This window comes from Mus pahari, chromosome 7 (assembly GCF_900095145.1).
Source record: "Mus pahari chromosome 7, PAHARI_EIJ_v1.1, whole genome shotgun sequence".
NCBI classification, from domain to species: Eukaryota; Metazoa; Chordata; class Mammalia; order Rodentia; family Muridae; genus Mus; species Mus pahari.
The window spans coordinates 107,024,915-107,041,548 of record NC_034596.1 but is presented as its reverse complement, the minus strand read 5'-3'; the positions used below and the strand labels follow the sequence as shown (position 1 = coordinate 107,041,548).

At 47.7% G+C, this 16,634-nt stretch overlaps 1 protein-coding gene across 2 annotated transcripts in view; it reads left to right on the top strand.

Moving 5' to 3' along the window:
- Positions 1–7,678: 7,678 nt before the first annotated feature.
- Brf1 (BRF1 RNA polymerase III transcription initiation factor subunit) overlaps positions 7,679–16,634 on the top strand; it is a 44,390-nt gene continuing 35,434 nt past the window's right edge. For both annotated transcript variants that reach the window (XM_029540609.1, XM_029540608.1), the window contains exons 1-2: positions 7,679–8,135; positions 14,921–15,001. In XM_029540609.1, coding sequence (XP_029396469.1) covers positions 7,952–8,135; positions 14,921–15,001 — 265 coding nt within the window. In that variant the 5' untranslated portion in view covers positions 7,679–7,951. The remainder of the gene's footprint in view (positions 8,136–14,920; positions 15,002–16,634) is intronic.

The window sequence follows — 16,634 nt, the reverse complement described above, 5'->3', positions numbered from 1 at the left end:
TCAAATGCAGAGATCCACCTGCCCCTGCCTCCTGAGTGTTGGGATTAAAGGTGTCTGCTACCACTGCCCAGCAAGTTTTCTCAAAAAGTTTAAGAACATACGATAAGGGGCTGGAGAGATGGCTCAGTGGTTAAGAGCACTGACTGCTTCTCTAGAGGTCCTAAGTTCAAATCGCGGCAACCACATGTTGGCTTACAACCATCTGTAATGAGTTCTGATTACCTCTTCTGGTGTGTCTAAATACAGCTATATTATACTCATATAAATAAAAATAAATAAATATTTTTTAAAAACCCACACACCATAAACTGACTGGTTGATAAGAGAAATATGCTGCCCACAGTGCTGGAGGCTGAGGTGTCCAAGATCAAAGAGGGCTTCTTCCTGGTTCATAGAACTTTCTCATTACATTTTCCCATGTTGATGAGAAAACTAGCTTTCCGGGGGGCCTCTCCTATGAGCATTCACTGATCCCAACCATGAGGACACCTAGTGGCCCTGCCTCCCAATACTATCACTCTGGGGTTTAGAGATCGATCCATATGAATGTGGGAGACATTAGCATCCACGTATCAGCAACAGTTAGTGGGCCCCAGGGTCTGTCTTCTAACTTGGATGAGTACCAGGCCCCCTGGAAGGGGACACAGCTTACCTGGCTTCTGCCAGGCATCTGCAGGGAGCCTGTGGCTAGGTTCCAGAGGATCCTGGAATGTGTAGGGAACAACAGCCACCCCGTTCTCTGCGGGGAGACTGAGAGAGTACTCAGCACACCCAAGGGTACCTGCAGAACTACAGAGGGCAGCAGAAAAGTCTGGTGATGTTGGAAGTTCACCTAGAAGAATGGCAATACCATTGCACCTCTTGAAACTGCCTTGATTCTTAAACTCTGCATAGTCAGCATTCTCTAGAGGAACATAACCAATGTGATAAGCCACACACAGGCACATGCACACACGCATGCACGCACACAAGCACACACACACACATGCACGCACACAAGCAAGCATGAGAATTTAAGTCAGCTTAAAATAGTATCCCTTAGCAGAGTCATACCTGAGAGCTGAGACCAGGTAGTTGTTCCATGAGGCTGGGCGCTTCAGTTGTAGGAGTAATTCCACAATGGATGTCTCTCACTGGGGTACAGTCCACAAGGTGGGTGTCTCAACAACCCCAGTCCCTAGTCCAAGATGAAAGCTTGTTCTGATGTCAGAGAGGGAACCCAAAGCAGCCACAACAGGGCACATTAACTCAGCTGCACCAGGGACGGACAAGGGGGAAAAGCCAGATGGCCTACCTTCCTTCGGAAGTATCCTTTGTTTCTGGGCTGTCCCCTGAAGGTGCTGCCCACATGGGTCTTCCAACTTCAGTCAAAGCAGTCAGGACAGGTCCTCAGGTTAGGCTCCCAAGTTTGTGTCGAATTGACATTAAACAAACAAACAACCTACACCCACTGCTCCTCATCATGAGCTAAGATGCTAAAACTTAGATGCTAGAGCTAAGAGAGGCTAGACCTCAGTCAGAGCTGCTGAGAGGCTAGCAGGAACAGTGCCATTTCTACAGCTACACTGGGGAAAGGAAGAGGCACCTTCCAATGTGTCTGGTAGGAAGTCAGCAACTAAAACCTCAAGATCTGAGAATAGACAACCCATGGTGTTACATAGTAAGATCCTGTCTCAAAAACAAACAAACCACAGAAAGTAGAAAATTTAATCCTACTCAGCTTTAAAAAAAAAAAGCAAATATGTAAATGTATGTGTGTGAAAGTATCTATCAATACATGATTGTGTGTGCCAAATATATTTTTCTCAAAAATACTGATGCACAGGAATTCAAGCTGCCATAAAAAAATAAATAAACTGTGCTAAGTCCTAGGAGATTATTACCTCTGTGCTCCGAATGCAGTCGGTTCTGTCCTTTCCTTTCTCTTATCTTCTTTCATGGCTTTTAACGCCAGTGAAGAATATTGAGATGGGAAAAAAGGATGTTCTGAGTCAAGCCAGCTGTGGAACTGTGGTGCTGCACACCTTTAATTCCAGCACTCCAGAGGCAGAGGCATTCAGATCTCTGTGAGTTCGGGGTTAACCTGGTCTATAGAGCAAGTTCCAAGCCAGTCAGAGTTACATCACACGAATCTGCCTCAGAAAAATAAAAGCATGTCTTGTGTCAGATAAGTCAGGATAGGCTGTGGCTGACCAGCTGACAGGGGTGAGCTAGGTGCCCTGGAAAACAAGCAAAGGGCAGTCCCAGCACGTTCCCCTTACCAGGCAAGCACCATCACTATGGAAACATACATTCATTTAGTAGGTAATATCCTTATAGCCCTGGGAAACCATTCATGTCTGTAGGACAATGGAAAATACAAATGACAAAATATTTACAAAGAATGAAATAGGCTTTTGTGTTATTTGTAAATCGAGATGCCCACCTTAACTGCCCGTGTGATGCTGGCGAATGCAGACAAAACGCCAGCCTGCTCTCCCCATGATCTCAATTCACCCAGAGGCAGGAGTGTGGGCTCCCTCACCCTGCACCTTAGGATGGCAGAGCTGCCCTCTTCTGGTTGGTAGCTATTTTGGGCATTTGCACATAGTCTGTGGCATTGCAGGTTTGTGTGGTATTTCAAAGGGAGAGCTTATGGAGGGGTATGTCTGATAACTGGGAAATGACAGATCAGCCATGACATATTTGCCCACTGGACACGCAAAGGAGCTCTCAGTGTTGCTCTCAAGGAACATTCACAGTAAGTGATGGTGTGAAAAGCCAGGGATCAAAGCTGTCGAGCAGGCATCATCCTCTTACCTTGATTTATGTCTTTTTTTTTTTTTTTTTTTTTTTTTAAGACAGGTTTCTCTATGTGCTCTTGGCTGTTCTGGAAGTCACTGTGTGTAGACCAGGCTGGCCTCAAATGCACAGAGATCTGCCTGCTTCCGCCTCCCAAGTGCTGAGATTAAAGGTATGAGACACCGTGACTGTTAACTTACTGATCACAGTTAAGCTAGGCTTAAGAATAAGAGGGAAGACCAGATGGGGTGGCGCATGCCTTTGATTCTAACACTCAGGGGAGTCAGGGACAAGGGGATATCTGGGACTTCAAGGCAAGCCTGGCCAAAACAAGAAAACAACAACCAACCAACCAAACAAACAAACAAAAAGAATCAGAGGGACCTTTGGGTTTAAATTATAATGCTCCCTGCTCCTTTGTGTTTCTCACAGTAGAAATAATAATGCAAAAACATATGTAAAGTATGGGAAAATACCAAGGTCCTAATACCATACAGAGAACAGCCAATGACAGTCATAAAGATACAATACCACTGACAACACACAGGTGTTCAATCCTGTTTCATCAGGGTAAGTGAAAGAATAGCTTTTCTGTAGGGTTATTTTATTTTGTTAATGAAAATGATCCTTCCTATCTGAAAGCAACAATTTACTGCTTCCTGAAACAGGGTCATATGTTTGACCCTAGGTCTGTATGTCGCTGAGGCAGGCTTTAAGCCCGTGATCCTCTCGATTGCTGGGATTACAGATCTGAGCCAGTCTCTACTTGATGCAGTCACACTGAGCCCTGGGATTTAACAGGAATTGGGGACTTTCAGATTATCACAGGCCAGATGGAGTGGGCTCTCAGTGCCAGGTCGTACCCTGGAGCAAGCAGAGATGTGGGGGAGACTCTGAAGTGAAAGAGTGTCCAAGCCTTTTAAACGGACGCAGGGAGCCTGAAGAGCCGCCAGCCACAGGCCGAGAGGCTGCAGGGAAGCTCATCTCCTTCTTCCCTGGAGTGTGTGTACCAGGTGGGCAAGGGCCACTGAGAAGAGATATTTGGCGGGGATATGGTAAACTGGGGAGGGACAGGACAGAGCGGGGGAAAAAAAAAAGAAAAAACAGTTCAGGTTTGGAAACTGAGAGATATCATGTGAAAAAGATGAAAGGAACACAAAACAAGGCAGACAAAGTTGCCTGTGAATTTGGGATGTAGGAAAACTCATTTTAATTATGTTGTTGCTGGGACTCCTGAGACAAACCATGTGTAATTTTTCCCAGCTCACTCTGACAGGTTCCTGCAGTAGCAGGGCATGCACTGGAGACACCTGAGGGGCAGCTTCCCTCTCTCACTGAAAACCTCAAGGAAGGAGTCATGTGCATTCACCCACAGCAACCTAGCGTTAATGCCAGATTTAAATCCCGAAGCCGGCTGGATGCTTGAGAGATGGGTCCACCTGGTGCACTGATGGCCACAGATCCACTGAGGCGCCAAGCACATCACCTTGTGCGTTCACCCAGGGTGATCATTCCATCCACAGCAACCTAGCGTTAATGCCAGATTTAAACCCCGAAGCCGGCTGGATGCTTGAGAGATGGGTCCACCTGGTGCACTGATGGCCACAGATCCACTGAGGCNCCNAGCACATCACCTTGTGCTGATTTGTTTGGGCTCCTGGAAGACCTGAACATTCCACTGTGAACTGCCCCTGCCCTGTTCATGTTTGAAGAGGTGACCTTTAAAGAGGTGATTATGGTAGCATGAAGTCATTAGGAAAGGTGCTAATCTACTATCCTATGGCTATGTCCTTAAAAGAATGGAAGATGAGGGCTGGGTGTGGTGGCGCACGCCTTTAATCCCAGCACTCGGGAGGCAGAGGCAGGCGGATTTCTGAGTTCGAGGCCAGCCTGGTCTAAAGAGTGAGTTCCAGGACAGCCAGGGCTACACAGAGAAACCCTGTCTCGAAAAAAAAAAAAAAAAAAAAAAAAAAAAAAAAAAAAAAAAAAAAAAAAAAAAAAAAAAAAAAAAAAAAAAAAAAGAAAGAAAGAAAGAAAAAAGAATGGAAGATGAGGACAGAGTCAGGCAGACAGACAGACAGACAGACACACACACTGTACCTTTGAGGCAGAAGGCAAGAGGCCTCAGGAGCAAAGACCTTGTTCACATCTTGACTTCCAGCCTTTACATCATAAAAGCAGATTTTTCTTTTTAAGGTTTATTTTTTATGTATACAGTGTTCTGTCTGCAAATATACCTGCACGCCAGAAGAGGGCACCAGATCTCACTATAGATAATTGTAGCTGGGAATTGAACTCAGGACCTCTTGGAAGAACAGCCAGTGTCCTTAACCTCAGCCATCTCTCCAGCCCCAAGAGTAGACAAAGTCACCGAGTCTGGGGCACTTTGCTCTGGAAGCTCCAGCAAACAAATATTCTACAAATTTTATTGAAACTGAAAAAGAGTTGGGCATGGTGATGCACGCCTTTAATCCCAGCACTTGGGAGGCAGAGGCAGGTGGATTTCTGAGTGCAAGGCCAGTCTGGTCTACAGAGTGAGTTCCAGGACAGCCAGGGCTATACAGAGAAACCCTGTCTCAAAAAACCAAAAAACACAAAACAAAACAAAAAACAGAAAAAGAATTGAACTTAAGGAAATGTGAAATGTGTGTGCTGGGATGTTTTGTGGCTTGACTATGTCTTACAAACTTGGGAATGGAAGGACGGCAAGGCTATGACTGGATCGGAGGATGGAGTGTGAAGGTGGGGGGTGGGTACAGGTTCATAGCAGAATCTGTGCAGAGCAAAGGGGTTTAACCCAGGCACACTCTCCCCTCTGTGGTATGCCTAACACTTCTCTGTAATGATGCATTTGGGGGTACCCCCAGCTCTGAGCTATGTTTTCTCTCTACACGACGGCATCCACGAGTCACGGGATCACCTTTTCATAGTTATCCCCTGTGCAGCAAGATCTTGCTCTTTAGGACCCAGACTGGGTGAGCCTTGTCAAAATAAAAGGGCAGGGAAGCATCCTCAGGCCGGATAGGGCTCCACCTGGCTCCTGCGCAGGGGCTGAAGAACTCCTGCCGTTCCCTTCTAGCTCTTGCCTTACTGTAATGTACATTGGGGTCACTGAGGAGAGACAAGGCTCGGGGGGCATCTCTGAGGAGGTCTGAAGGACCCTGGTCCCCCACCTTGGGACTCCTGACCATGGTTATCCCTTAAAGACAACTGTACAGGGGACCAGGTGCTCCTGCGGGTGCCTCACTCTGGGCTTCTGGAGTATTGCTTTGTTTTTGTGTTTCCCGACATGCCACTGGCTGGCCTGGACCTTTTGAGGCATTCAGTTACCAGCAGGTTTGGGATCCCTTGGGGTGACTCCAGAGCACAGGAACTGCAGCACTCCAGACCCTTCAATTCCCTCATTCGCCATTCGACTTTAAAATGTATTGTGCATATGATGGTGAGAGGGTGCATGTGTGCAGGTCAAGGGAGAACTTTGTGGAGTAAATTCTCTCAGTCCACCTTTACCAGAGTTCTTGGGATTTGCTTGGCATTTACTTGCTGAGCAATCTCACCAACCCTTCCTTTGCTACCTTTTGAGATCCCTCCCAAGTTCTGTTAGTTTGTTTGTGAGAGAGTTACTCTATGTATAAAACAGAGTCCTGGCTGGCCTCGAATTCACTGAGATTCACCTGCCCCTACCTCCGGAGTCCTGGGACTAAAGGTGTGCACCAACACAATCGGCTTCTTCCAAGTTCTCCTCCTCCTCCTCCTCCTCCTCCTCCTCCTCCTCCTCCTTCTTCTTTAAACAAACCCTAACCCTTGATAACGCTGGTTTTGCAAGCTGATCAGAAGTTTCCATATTTACAATGCTTCCTCTTAGTTTGAGCTCCTGTGGCATCCTGCAGTCTAATTTTGGAGTTTCTTTTCTTTTTTTCTTTTTTCTTTTCCTTTTTTCGTTTTGTTTTTTCGAGACAGGGTTTCTCTGTGTAGCCCTGGCTGTCCTGGAACTCACTCTGAGACCAGGCTGGCCTCGAACTCAGAAATCCTCCTGCCTCTGTCTCCCAAGTGCTGGGATTAAAGGCGTGCGCCACCACGCTCAGCTTGTTTGTTTGTTTTGTTTTTTTTTTTTTTTCCGAGACAGGGCTTCTCTGATTTTGGAGTTTCTTACTGAGTAGTGCACAAGATTTGCTAAACTTCCCAAGGACTAACAGGTATGGCTGAGACTGTGAGCAGCGCCTGCAGATGCAGAGGGTTATGTGTATGCTCCACTTTATCCAAAGCTCACTACCCTACCCAGACCCGTTACTGCCAGGAAATAGGAAGTCCTGCTGAGAACTCAGAGTTGAGGTGACCAAGTGTTCACCCTGGGACTGGGGGGTGGGGGTCTGCAGCAGAGTCTGGGAGAACATTCCAGGTCCCTCTCAAACGCTGACCCGCCGACCGACAGTCCTTGATCCACTACATCGAGCCTCCAGGACGCTCCGAAGCCTATTGTGCCAATCAGTGCAGGCAGCTCGGTTATTCTGGGCCGGGCCTTGGCCACACACAAGTTACCGCCCACAAGCCCATCCCACTACTTTGTTTCCAGATTCCTCTCTCAGACAATTCGCTCTCCTTCGGCTCCGCGCCCCGCTGCTTGGCCTCGGTCCCGCCTCCAGGCTCCTCCCATACCTCTTGGGACTCGTCCCAGCTCCACCCACCGGCCTACTCCGGGCCCCGTCACTGTAAGCCCCGCCCTTGTCCCAGGCTCCTCCCTCAGCCCGCTTTCCTCCTAGGCTCCTCCCACGGTCCTAGTCCGGTTCCGGGCTGAGCTCCTCGCCTCGCCTCGCCCCGCCCTTCTCGCCCGCCCTCCAGTCCCACCCGGCTGTTGGCTTGTGGCCCGCGAGGCCTCCGGGCTCCAGGTTTGGAGCTTTGCTTCCGGCCGCCGGAAAGGTCGGCGGTTCGGTCCCAGCGTCCCAACGATTCTTGAGTTCCTTTATTGGTCCCGCGGGCGCGGCCGTTGTAGGCAGCGCGGCCCGCACGCGCGGGGCGAATCTGCCGCGACGAATCGGCAGGCGTGGCGCCGGCGGCCTCGCGAGAGTGCGGCGCAGACGGAGGCGGTGCAACGGGCCTTGCGGGCTGAGGGCCGCGGGCGGAGAGCGGACTGCTGAGCGGCGGGGGGCCGGTGGGGCCCCGCGGCTCCAACATGACGGGCCGCGTCTGCCGCAACTGCGGCGGCACGGACATCGAGTTGGACGCGGCGCGCGGCGATGCGGTGTGCACGGGCTGCGGCTCGGTGCTCGAGGACAACATCATCGTGTCCGAGGTGCAGTTCGTGGAGAACAGCGGCGGCGGCTCGTCGGCGGTCGGCCAGTTCGTGTCGCTGGACGGTGTGTTCTGCAGCTCGGGAGACGGGGGCGGGCAGGGCTGAGTGTGCGAGGTGAGGGAGAAGTCGAGGCTGGCGGGGAAACTGAAGCAGGTCGTCCTGCGACAGACCGTGGGCAGTCGGACAGGGAAACTGAGGCAGGACCCGGCCGGGAATCTGCAGCCAGGTCCCCTCCGTGTCCCGTACGCCGATGTTAACTCCGCGATCTACCTTGTCCAAGCGTCGCGGTCTGGTCCTATGGTCCTATGGAAGTCGTCGGGCTGGGTCCCGAAATCTGGCAGGCACGGCTATCAGGCTCACATCTGGTGCAGGTTCCGTTTATCCGGTTGGCCACTCTAACAGGTGTCATTGCCCTAAGGGCTATGAAGAAGACGTGCCCAGCCTCAATTCTCAGCCCAGTCGCCTGAGTCCTTGTCTTTTTAAAATAAGGGTTTGTTTCCTAACCGTTGAATGTCGAGAGTCTCTAGAGAGTTATACTTCCAAGTCTTTCTTTGTGTATATGATTCTCGAAGCAAAGGTTACTCATTTGACGACAGGTTTTACATTTTGAAGCATTCCAATTTGTTGCCTTTTCTTTCTTGAGGGTTTCTTTTGTCACGAATCTAAAATGTCTTTGAGTCACCACATTTGTCTTCTAAAAGTTATTGTTTACACTTTTACTTAGTTTTGTTTTGATTTTCTGTATACTGGGGATCTAGCCCAGGGACTGTGGCACACTAAACACTTCCCAAATCCGTATGTCAATGGAAGCCTAGTCCACATTTTTTGGGTTAAGCCTTGTGGAAAGTGGGATGTGCAGGCTAAGGCTCCTTTCTTGCCTGTGGAGGTACCATTGTTCCTTCAGCAGCGGTCGTTGTATGCCCTCTGTGTGGATCTGCTCCTGGGTTCTGTCGTGCATCCTTACCTTTTGTTTACATTTAATGTTTTGAGATCAGAATTGTGAGCCATCCAGCATTTGCCTTCTTCTATAGATTTGTGTATTTGTAATCTCTTTCCCTTAGACCGTATGTTACTGTATTTGCATACTTCTGTGTATTGTGTGTATGGCTCTGGGGCTGGAACCCAGGTCTTGCTCATACTAAGCAAGTGCTGTGCCACTGAGCTATCCATGTTCCTAGCTTTTTATGTTTTACTTTGAGTTAGGGTTTTGACAAGTTGTCCAGGCTGGCTTTGAACTTAATCAGTAACCAGGCAAGCATTGAACTTGCAGTCCTCCTGCCTCAGCCTCCTAAGTAGTTGCAGTTATGAGCCTAAACTACCAGATCCAACTTTTTGTTGTTTTTTGAGACAAGATGTCCCTGCGTAGACTGGCTGGCCTTGAACTTTTTTTTTTTTTTCTTTATTTACATTTCAAATGCTATCCCGAAAGTTTCCCATGCCCCTCCCCTCATGGCCTTGAACTTTTAGCAGTCCCCCTGCCTTAGTTTCCTAAGTGCTGGGATTACAAGCATGCACTACCATGCCCTGTGTGGCTGAGGGTGTGTGGGTAGGTGGGTGCATGTGTGTGCAGGCATACATGTATGTGTGAACACATGAGTAAGGAGGCCCAAAGTTGGCATCAGGTACCCTCCTTGATAGTTCCCCACTACACTGAGTCGGGCTCCTGATTCCTGGCTACTCTTAACTAGCCAGTTTGGCCGAGGGATTACCGCTCTCAGCCTCCCAACTGCTGGGGTTTTCCGTGGCTAACACACCTGACCTGCTTTTATGTGGATCCTGGGGATCTGAACTTCGGTCATGCCTGCACAGCAAGCATTTAATCCACTGGACCATCTCCCCACCCCGTGTGGCAGACTGTTGAATCCTCTGTGAGTTCCAGAAGCAAGTTCACCTGGGACATTGTCCCTTGGGCATGCTTGTGGATTTTCATCTCTGTTTGCTTGAGGTATCGGCCTGTAGTTTAACATGTATCAGCCTTAGATGTCAAGGTAATGAATGTACTCCTGAAACAAGTGAGCCGTGTCCCCGCCCCCTCCACGCCCCCTTACTTTCTGGAAGGGACTATATTCAAACAATGCATTCTGCTCCTTATATATACAAACAATGCACTCTGCTCTTTTTCTCTTTCCTAGTTCCACTGTGTAACTGAAGCTGGCCTCGAACTCAGGATGCTCAGCTTCAGTCTTCTACACAGCCAAGGTTATAGGTGTATGCCTACCACTTGCATCCGTTCTTACTTAAATATTAAGATTTCTTTTTCAGCTTCGGTCACAGTAGTGGCTGTAGTTACATTTCAAGTCATTTCTGGCTTGTTCTTGGAATGGGTCATCTAGTTGTGGAATTCATGTTGTTAAGCAAGTAGTCTGCAACTGAGCTTTCTCCCTACCTAACTCATGTTCTGTATGTCTGCAAGAGACTGTAGCAAAGTCCCTCCTTTTCCTTTTGGATATTGGGGTATTGTGTTTTTGCCTTTCTGGCTGGTTCACCAGTTTTGTGAATATTTCCAAAAAAAACGGCTTTGGGTTGACTTTTCCCTTGTGCATTTCCATTATGTTTCACATGTCACGTAAGTTCTTATTCTTTGTAGGTGTTTGCAGGACTTCTATGGCAGTGTTCTACCACACATTGTTACAGCCTCCTAAAGAGTTGCCAAGATGTCGATGCCTGTTGGAGTGATGAGAGCAGTAGGAACAGGTGTTGCTGGAGCAGATGTCTAGGGCTTTCCATGGGGAGCATTTTCCTAGTGCATCCACTGCTTGGTGACAGTGCGTCATGCTCACTGTGCCCTCGTAACATCAGGGAGAGGAGTGTGGAGCCATGCTGGAGTGAGGCCTCACCATGCATCCTGGGAAATCATGCTCAGAGGCATTGAGCAGAAGCGCAGATGGGCTCTTAGGTGGCATCAAGATCTCTCTCCAGAGAGAAGCACTCCAGCAACCAGCCCTGGGTGCCCTGGGGAATGCATTGTGAGGCCATGAATTCTTAACCTTGGTAGGAAGTACAGGTTATACAGGAGGGAGGTGTCAGTTGCTTGGACAGCCGTCTTTCAGGTGGCTCCCTGCCTACCCTCCCCTGAGATCAGCGTGACCGCATGGGAACAGATGACTTGTGCCAAGACCCTCATCTGTCTTCTTGCCTTCCTCCAGCTTCGTTGTAAAGCTCCTTTGTTTGTTAGTGGCTGTCTTTTCCTAGGTGTCTTTGCTTATAGCAACCTAAGACGGACGGACACTTAACAGTACTCTAGAGTATGTGCCTAATACACCAAAGTGAGTGATGGGGTCCTGCAGCAGAGCTCTGGCTATGGAAACTTAGCACCCTATACCTGGAATCAGGTTTTAGAGGTCTTTTCAAGTAGCTTGTGCCAAGGGAAGTAGCGGGCATCAGGACCTCAGGCTTAGATGCCAAATGCAAGGCAGTGGGTAGCTGGAGAAGTTGGGATTTGAGCCACACCATGAGAGTCTGGAGCAAAGCACTGTTCCCCATGATGCACACTCTGCAGCACGGGCCATGGCCTTTCTGAGGCCTCCCTTTGTCAGTGGGTGATGACCTCTGGGCCTCTGCATCCTTTTCAAGACTTAGAACTACTCTTAAAATGCTTGTCTGCGCTTAGGATTGCAGAGAGAGCAAAGAGAGGCACCTTGAGGCACTGCCTTCTTAGGGTTCATTCTCTCCAGTCTTGGAGCAGCAGATCTCATCTGAAGGTTGGGAACCTCCCTGAGGTTCCAATAATCAGAATTGCCAATGGTGTTGATGCTGGAACCCAGGGCCTCGTGTACCACTTGATCAGAACTTAATTTTTTTTCTGTGAATGCAAGCTTTATTATTAATATACCTTCAATAGACATAAATCACAACATCCCCTTGCTCCAAAAGGAAGTTGAAAAAAAAAAGTTAACAAAAAGAGCCTACTCTAGGGAGTTAGAAATTCTGTGACATGCCATCTCTGCTTTGGAAGAGAGCATGATCAAGACTTCCAAAGCTTAGGGGAGTCCAGGGTCATTTTGGGAGGAGGGCTCTGCTTGGTATGGAGTGCCTTTCCCACTCCTCGTACCAGAGGCACATGAAACTAACTCCTAGGCCAAAGTCTGACCCATAGCTTCCAACAAGGTGAGACCCAGAGGTATGGCCCCTTGACTCCAGCTCTGATGTGTGGGCCTCGCACAGCTGCTGGAGCTCCATCTCATGCCTTCGAGAAAGGAGCCAAACCCCGATGCCTCCGTTTGTCAGTTTGAGTGCCTCAGCCAAGGCCTCCAGAGTCTCCTTGTTAGGGTTAGGGTCTGTCTCCAACTGCTGTTTTAGCTCCTAGAACTGCTCACAGGTGAACCCAGAGCTTCTAATCCATGCAGGGCAGACCCGGAGTTGTCTCCATCTCAGTTACTTCTATCTTGAATGAAGCTCACTTGAGTTCTGTTCTTCAGTTTTTCAGAACTTAAATTTTTTTATTATGTTTATTTGTATGTGTATGTACATGCCACTCTGCACGTATAGAATTCAGAGGACAACTCTTGGAAGTTGGTTCTCTCCTTCCACCATGCAGGTTCTTGGGGCTTGAGCTCAGGTGGTCAGGCTTCATAGCAGGTTTCTTCAGGGTTAAGCCATCTCAGCTGCCGTAGAATGCTTGTTAAGGATGTGTCTTGCTGTCTGTCTAGCCCAGGCTGGCCTTCTATATCAAACCAACATGGTTATAAAAACCGTCTATTCTGGACACTTTGGGAGAAGATGAAGGACAGTGCTCTGTGGAGGCCTTTCTGGGCTCTGAGGTCTCTTGGCCCTCTTCCTCAGTCTGGTCCAGCATGTGAAGGTGGCATTGTCTGTTCCAACGCATTTTTAGTCTGTTTATTCCCATGCTGTCTTGGGCTCATCTCTCTGTGCCCTTTGCTAAATCAGAGGCTCTTCCCCACGTGGCCTGTGGTTGTGTAGTCCTTCTCCATTGTCCCTGATGGGGTAGACTCTGAAAAGCCCATCTGTACTACACCTCTAGTTTGTATTTTTTTTGTTATAGAAACTTGTTTAAAAAAAAAAAAACAAAAAAACAAATGTCTGTTGGGCCTAGTGATACACATCTGTAATCCCAGCACTTGGAAAGCAAAGTTCTAAGTCAGCTGGTGCTCCATAGTGAAACCTTATCTGGAAGGAATGAAAGAAAAGCAAAATAACTGGTGTCTTTTTTTTTTTTTTAAAAAAACATCTATTTATTTATTTTATGCATATGAGAACACCACCATTGCTCTCTTTGGACACACCAGAAGAGGGCACCGGACCCCATTACAGATGGTTATGATCCATCATGTGGTTGCTGGGAATTGAACTCAAGACCTCTGGAAGAGCAGTCAGTGCTCTTAACCGCTGAGCCATCTCTCCAGCCCAATACCTGGTGTCTTTACAGGCAGAGCGCATCTGAAATGTGAAGGTCTAGGTGAATTTGAGGTTGGCAGTTCCGTGTAGAGGTCATGCTTGGCCTTTCTTCTTTCGCACTGGAGGGGAGCCTGAGTCAGCTGGCACCTTATCCTGGTGTGAAGTTCGCTGCGTAAGCACTTTGACACCATGTTTCCTCCTGCTGCACATATGTGGAGGGGTGGCAGGAGCAGTGCAGGTGGAGCTACCCAAGCAGAAGTGTGGGGCTCCCAGCACGGGAAGTGGCAGTGGTTGGTGACTTTGTAGTGTGTGGACCTGGGAGTAAGCTTCCAACTGAAGAGGAAGTCTTCTCTTTTGGGGGGTGGGGGTAGGGGTGGGGATAACAGTGAGGGATAACAGAGTGAGGCAAGGTCTTGCTCTGTGCCTCACAAGGCCTGCAGCTCTAATACCCTGATTACACCTGATTACAGACCTGTGCCACCATGCTCAGGGTGGCTGATGAAATTTTTATGTTTTCTTTTTAAGATCTTATTTTTATTATTCTAAATTATCTGTATGCATCTACGTGTGGGCGTGTGCACATTAGTGCACATGCCCACAGTGGCCAGAGGTATCAGCTGTCCTTGGAACTGGACTCACAAGTGGTTGAGATCTATCTGACCTAGAATCAATCTTGGATCCTCTTTAAGAACAGTACTAGGGCTATACAGAGAAACCCTGTCTTGAAAAACAAAACAAAAAAAACCAAACCAAAACCAAAACAAACAAACAAAAGCACTGAATGCTCTTCCAGAGGTCCTGAGTTCAATTCCCAGTAACCATATGGTGGCTCACAACCATTTGTACTGAGATCTGATGCCCTTTTCTGGTGTGTCTGAAGTGTCTACAGTGTACTCATATAAATGAAATAAATAAATCTTAAAAAAAAAAAAAAAAAGAACAGTACCCTCTCTTAACTGTTGACCCATCTCTCCAGATCCTATGATTGACTTGTACTAAAAGCCCAAAAGCACAGATCTACTTCATTTAGAGGACTAGGGTATTTTTTCTGTGTTGTTTTTTTTTTATTTATTACATTTATTTAAGGGGTGGGGTGGGGGGTCATGGAGCATGTGTGGGGGAGACAGTTTATTTTATTTTTTAAAGATTTATTTATTTATTGTATGTAAGTACACTGTAGCTGTCTTCAGACACTCCAGAAGAGGGCGTCAGATCTTGTTACAGATGGTTGTGAGCCACCATGTGGTTGCTGGGATTTGAACTCTGGACCATAGGAAGAGCAGTCGGGTGCTCTTACCCACTGAGCCATCTCACCAGCCTCCTATTTTATTTTTAAACGTTTAGGATACCTCTGGTCAAGGCCACATCTGTTGGCTAGGCAGAGCACAGTTAGCTGCTGCTCTTCCTGCTGGGCCTGCTTTGCTCACAGCTGTGGAAGGGCCTGTGGGGCTTCTCCCCAGACTCTGACTAACCTGCCTTTTTTTATATTTCCAGGTGCTGGGAAAACCCCAACCCTAGGTGGTGGCTTTCATGTGAACTTGGGAAAGGAATCAAGAGCACAGACCCTACAGAATGGTATCCCTACTTCATCCTTGCTGACCAAGGGTGGGACAGGAGAGGGAGGTGGGACAGGATGCTGGGGTCGGGTAAGAACAGACCTCACTTGCTGCTTTTACTTTGCAAAGCCCACAGCCCTGCCTGTGTCTTACCTTGTGACCTGCTACTTTTTGCCACCCTTACAACCCAGGGCCAGTGGGACTCTGGGAGGAATGGTTCCTGAGTGTGCCCCTTCTTCCAGGCATTCTGCAGATCTTGGTAGGGCCCCTTAGTGAAGGGCCCTGAGATGGTGCCAGCCTATAGCTGTTTGTTCCTGGTCTCTTGGAAGTTGGCATAGAACCAGCAAATGTATAACAGTTTGACATGCAAAAGTGACATTTCATTGTTTTATAAAAGCATCAGAGTAGAGAAATATCTGTTCTAATCCTTTGCTTGTTTTTAATTAGGTTATTTGCTTTTATTGAATTGAAAGGTTCAATTAGCTACAAGGTTTTTGTTGTTGTTTTAGACAGGGTCTCTGTGTAGCTTTGGCTTTCCTGGAAAACTCTATGTAGACCAGGCTGGCCCTGAACTCAACAGGGATCTGCCTGTCTCTGGTTCCCAAGTTTTGAGATTAAGGGTGTACACTAGTACACCTCATTTTAGCTATAAGTTTTTGAAAGTAAATATATATATCCATATGTAAATGTGCTTACCATGACACATTTATGAACTACTTGTAGGACATGGTTCTCTTCTTCCTCTGTGTGTGTTCTGGGCATTGAAGTACGGTCATTCATCTCTGCAGAAAGTGTCTTTACCCACTGAGCTATCATGACACCCTCTATGATTTTTTTTTTTTTTACCAGATATGTGTTAAAGAAAAAAATTTCCTGTTTCATGAGCTGTCTTTTAAGTGCTTTTCTTTTTCTCATTACTTGATGTTATAAAATAGAAAACGATTTATTCTAAAATGTATATGGGTGTTTTATCTACATGTATGTATGTGTACCATGCATGTGTCTAGTGCTCAGGAACATTAGAAGAGGATTAGAACTGGAGATACCGATGGCTGTGAGCCGCCATGTAGGACTGGGAACTGGACTTAGGTCCTCTGCAAGAGCAGGAAGCAGCTGCCAGGCCCCAGCTCCATCCATGGTGGGAGTGGTGTTTGAGGCACACCTTCTTCATTCAGACACCACTTGCTTACCTTGTGCCTTACTGGTCACTCACTTGATGCTCAGGGACAGCTTGGTGGGTAGAGTAAGGCTGAGTTAGGGTCCCCAGTTGAGCCTATAAAAGGCTAAGCATGGGAATGTGAGCCTGTTGTAACACTGGCACTGGAGAGGCAGAGATAGGTAGATTCTAGGGCCTCCGTGCATACACTCTGACAAAAATGGGAAGCTCCAGGTTTAGTGAGAGACTATCTCAGAAAGATAAAGTGCAGATCACTAGAGGACTCACCAGTGTCTAACTTTGGCCTCCACAGGTGTGATCATGGGTGTGCATGTGTACACACACACACACACACACACACACACACACACACACACACAGAGCCTGCTCTCCAAACTGATGCTTATATCTTAACGGGTTGACCTAAAATTGTGAACTTGTCTTGAGTTTTTTTTCTTTTCTTTTTTTTTTTGTTTTTTTGTTTTTTTTTTTTTTT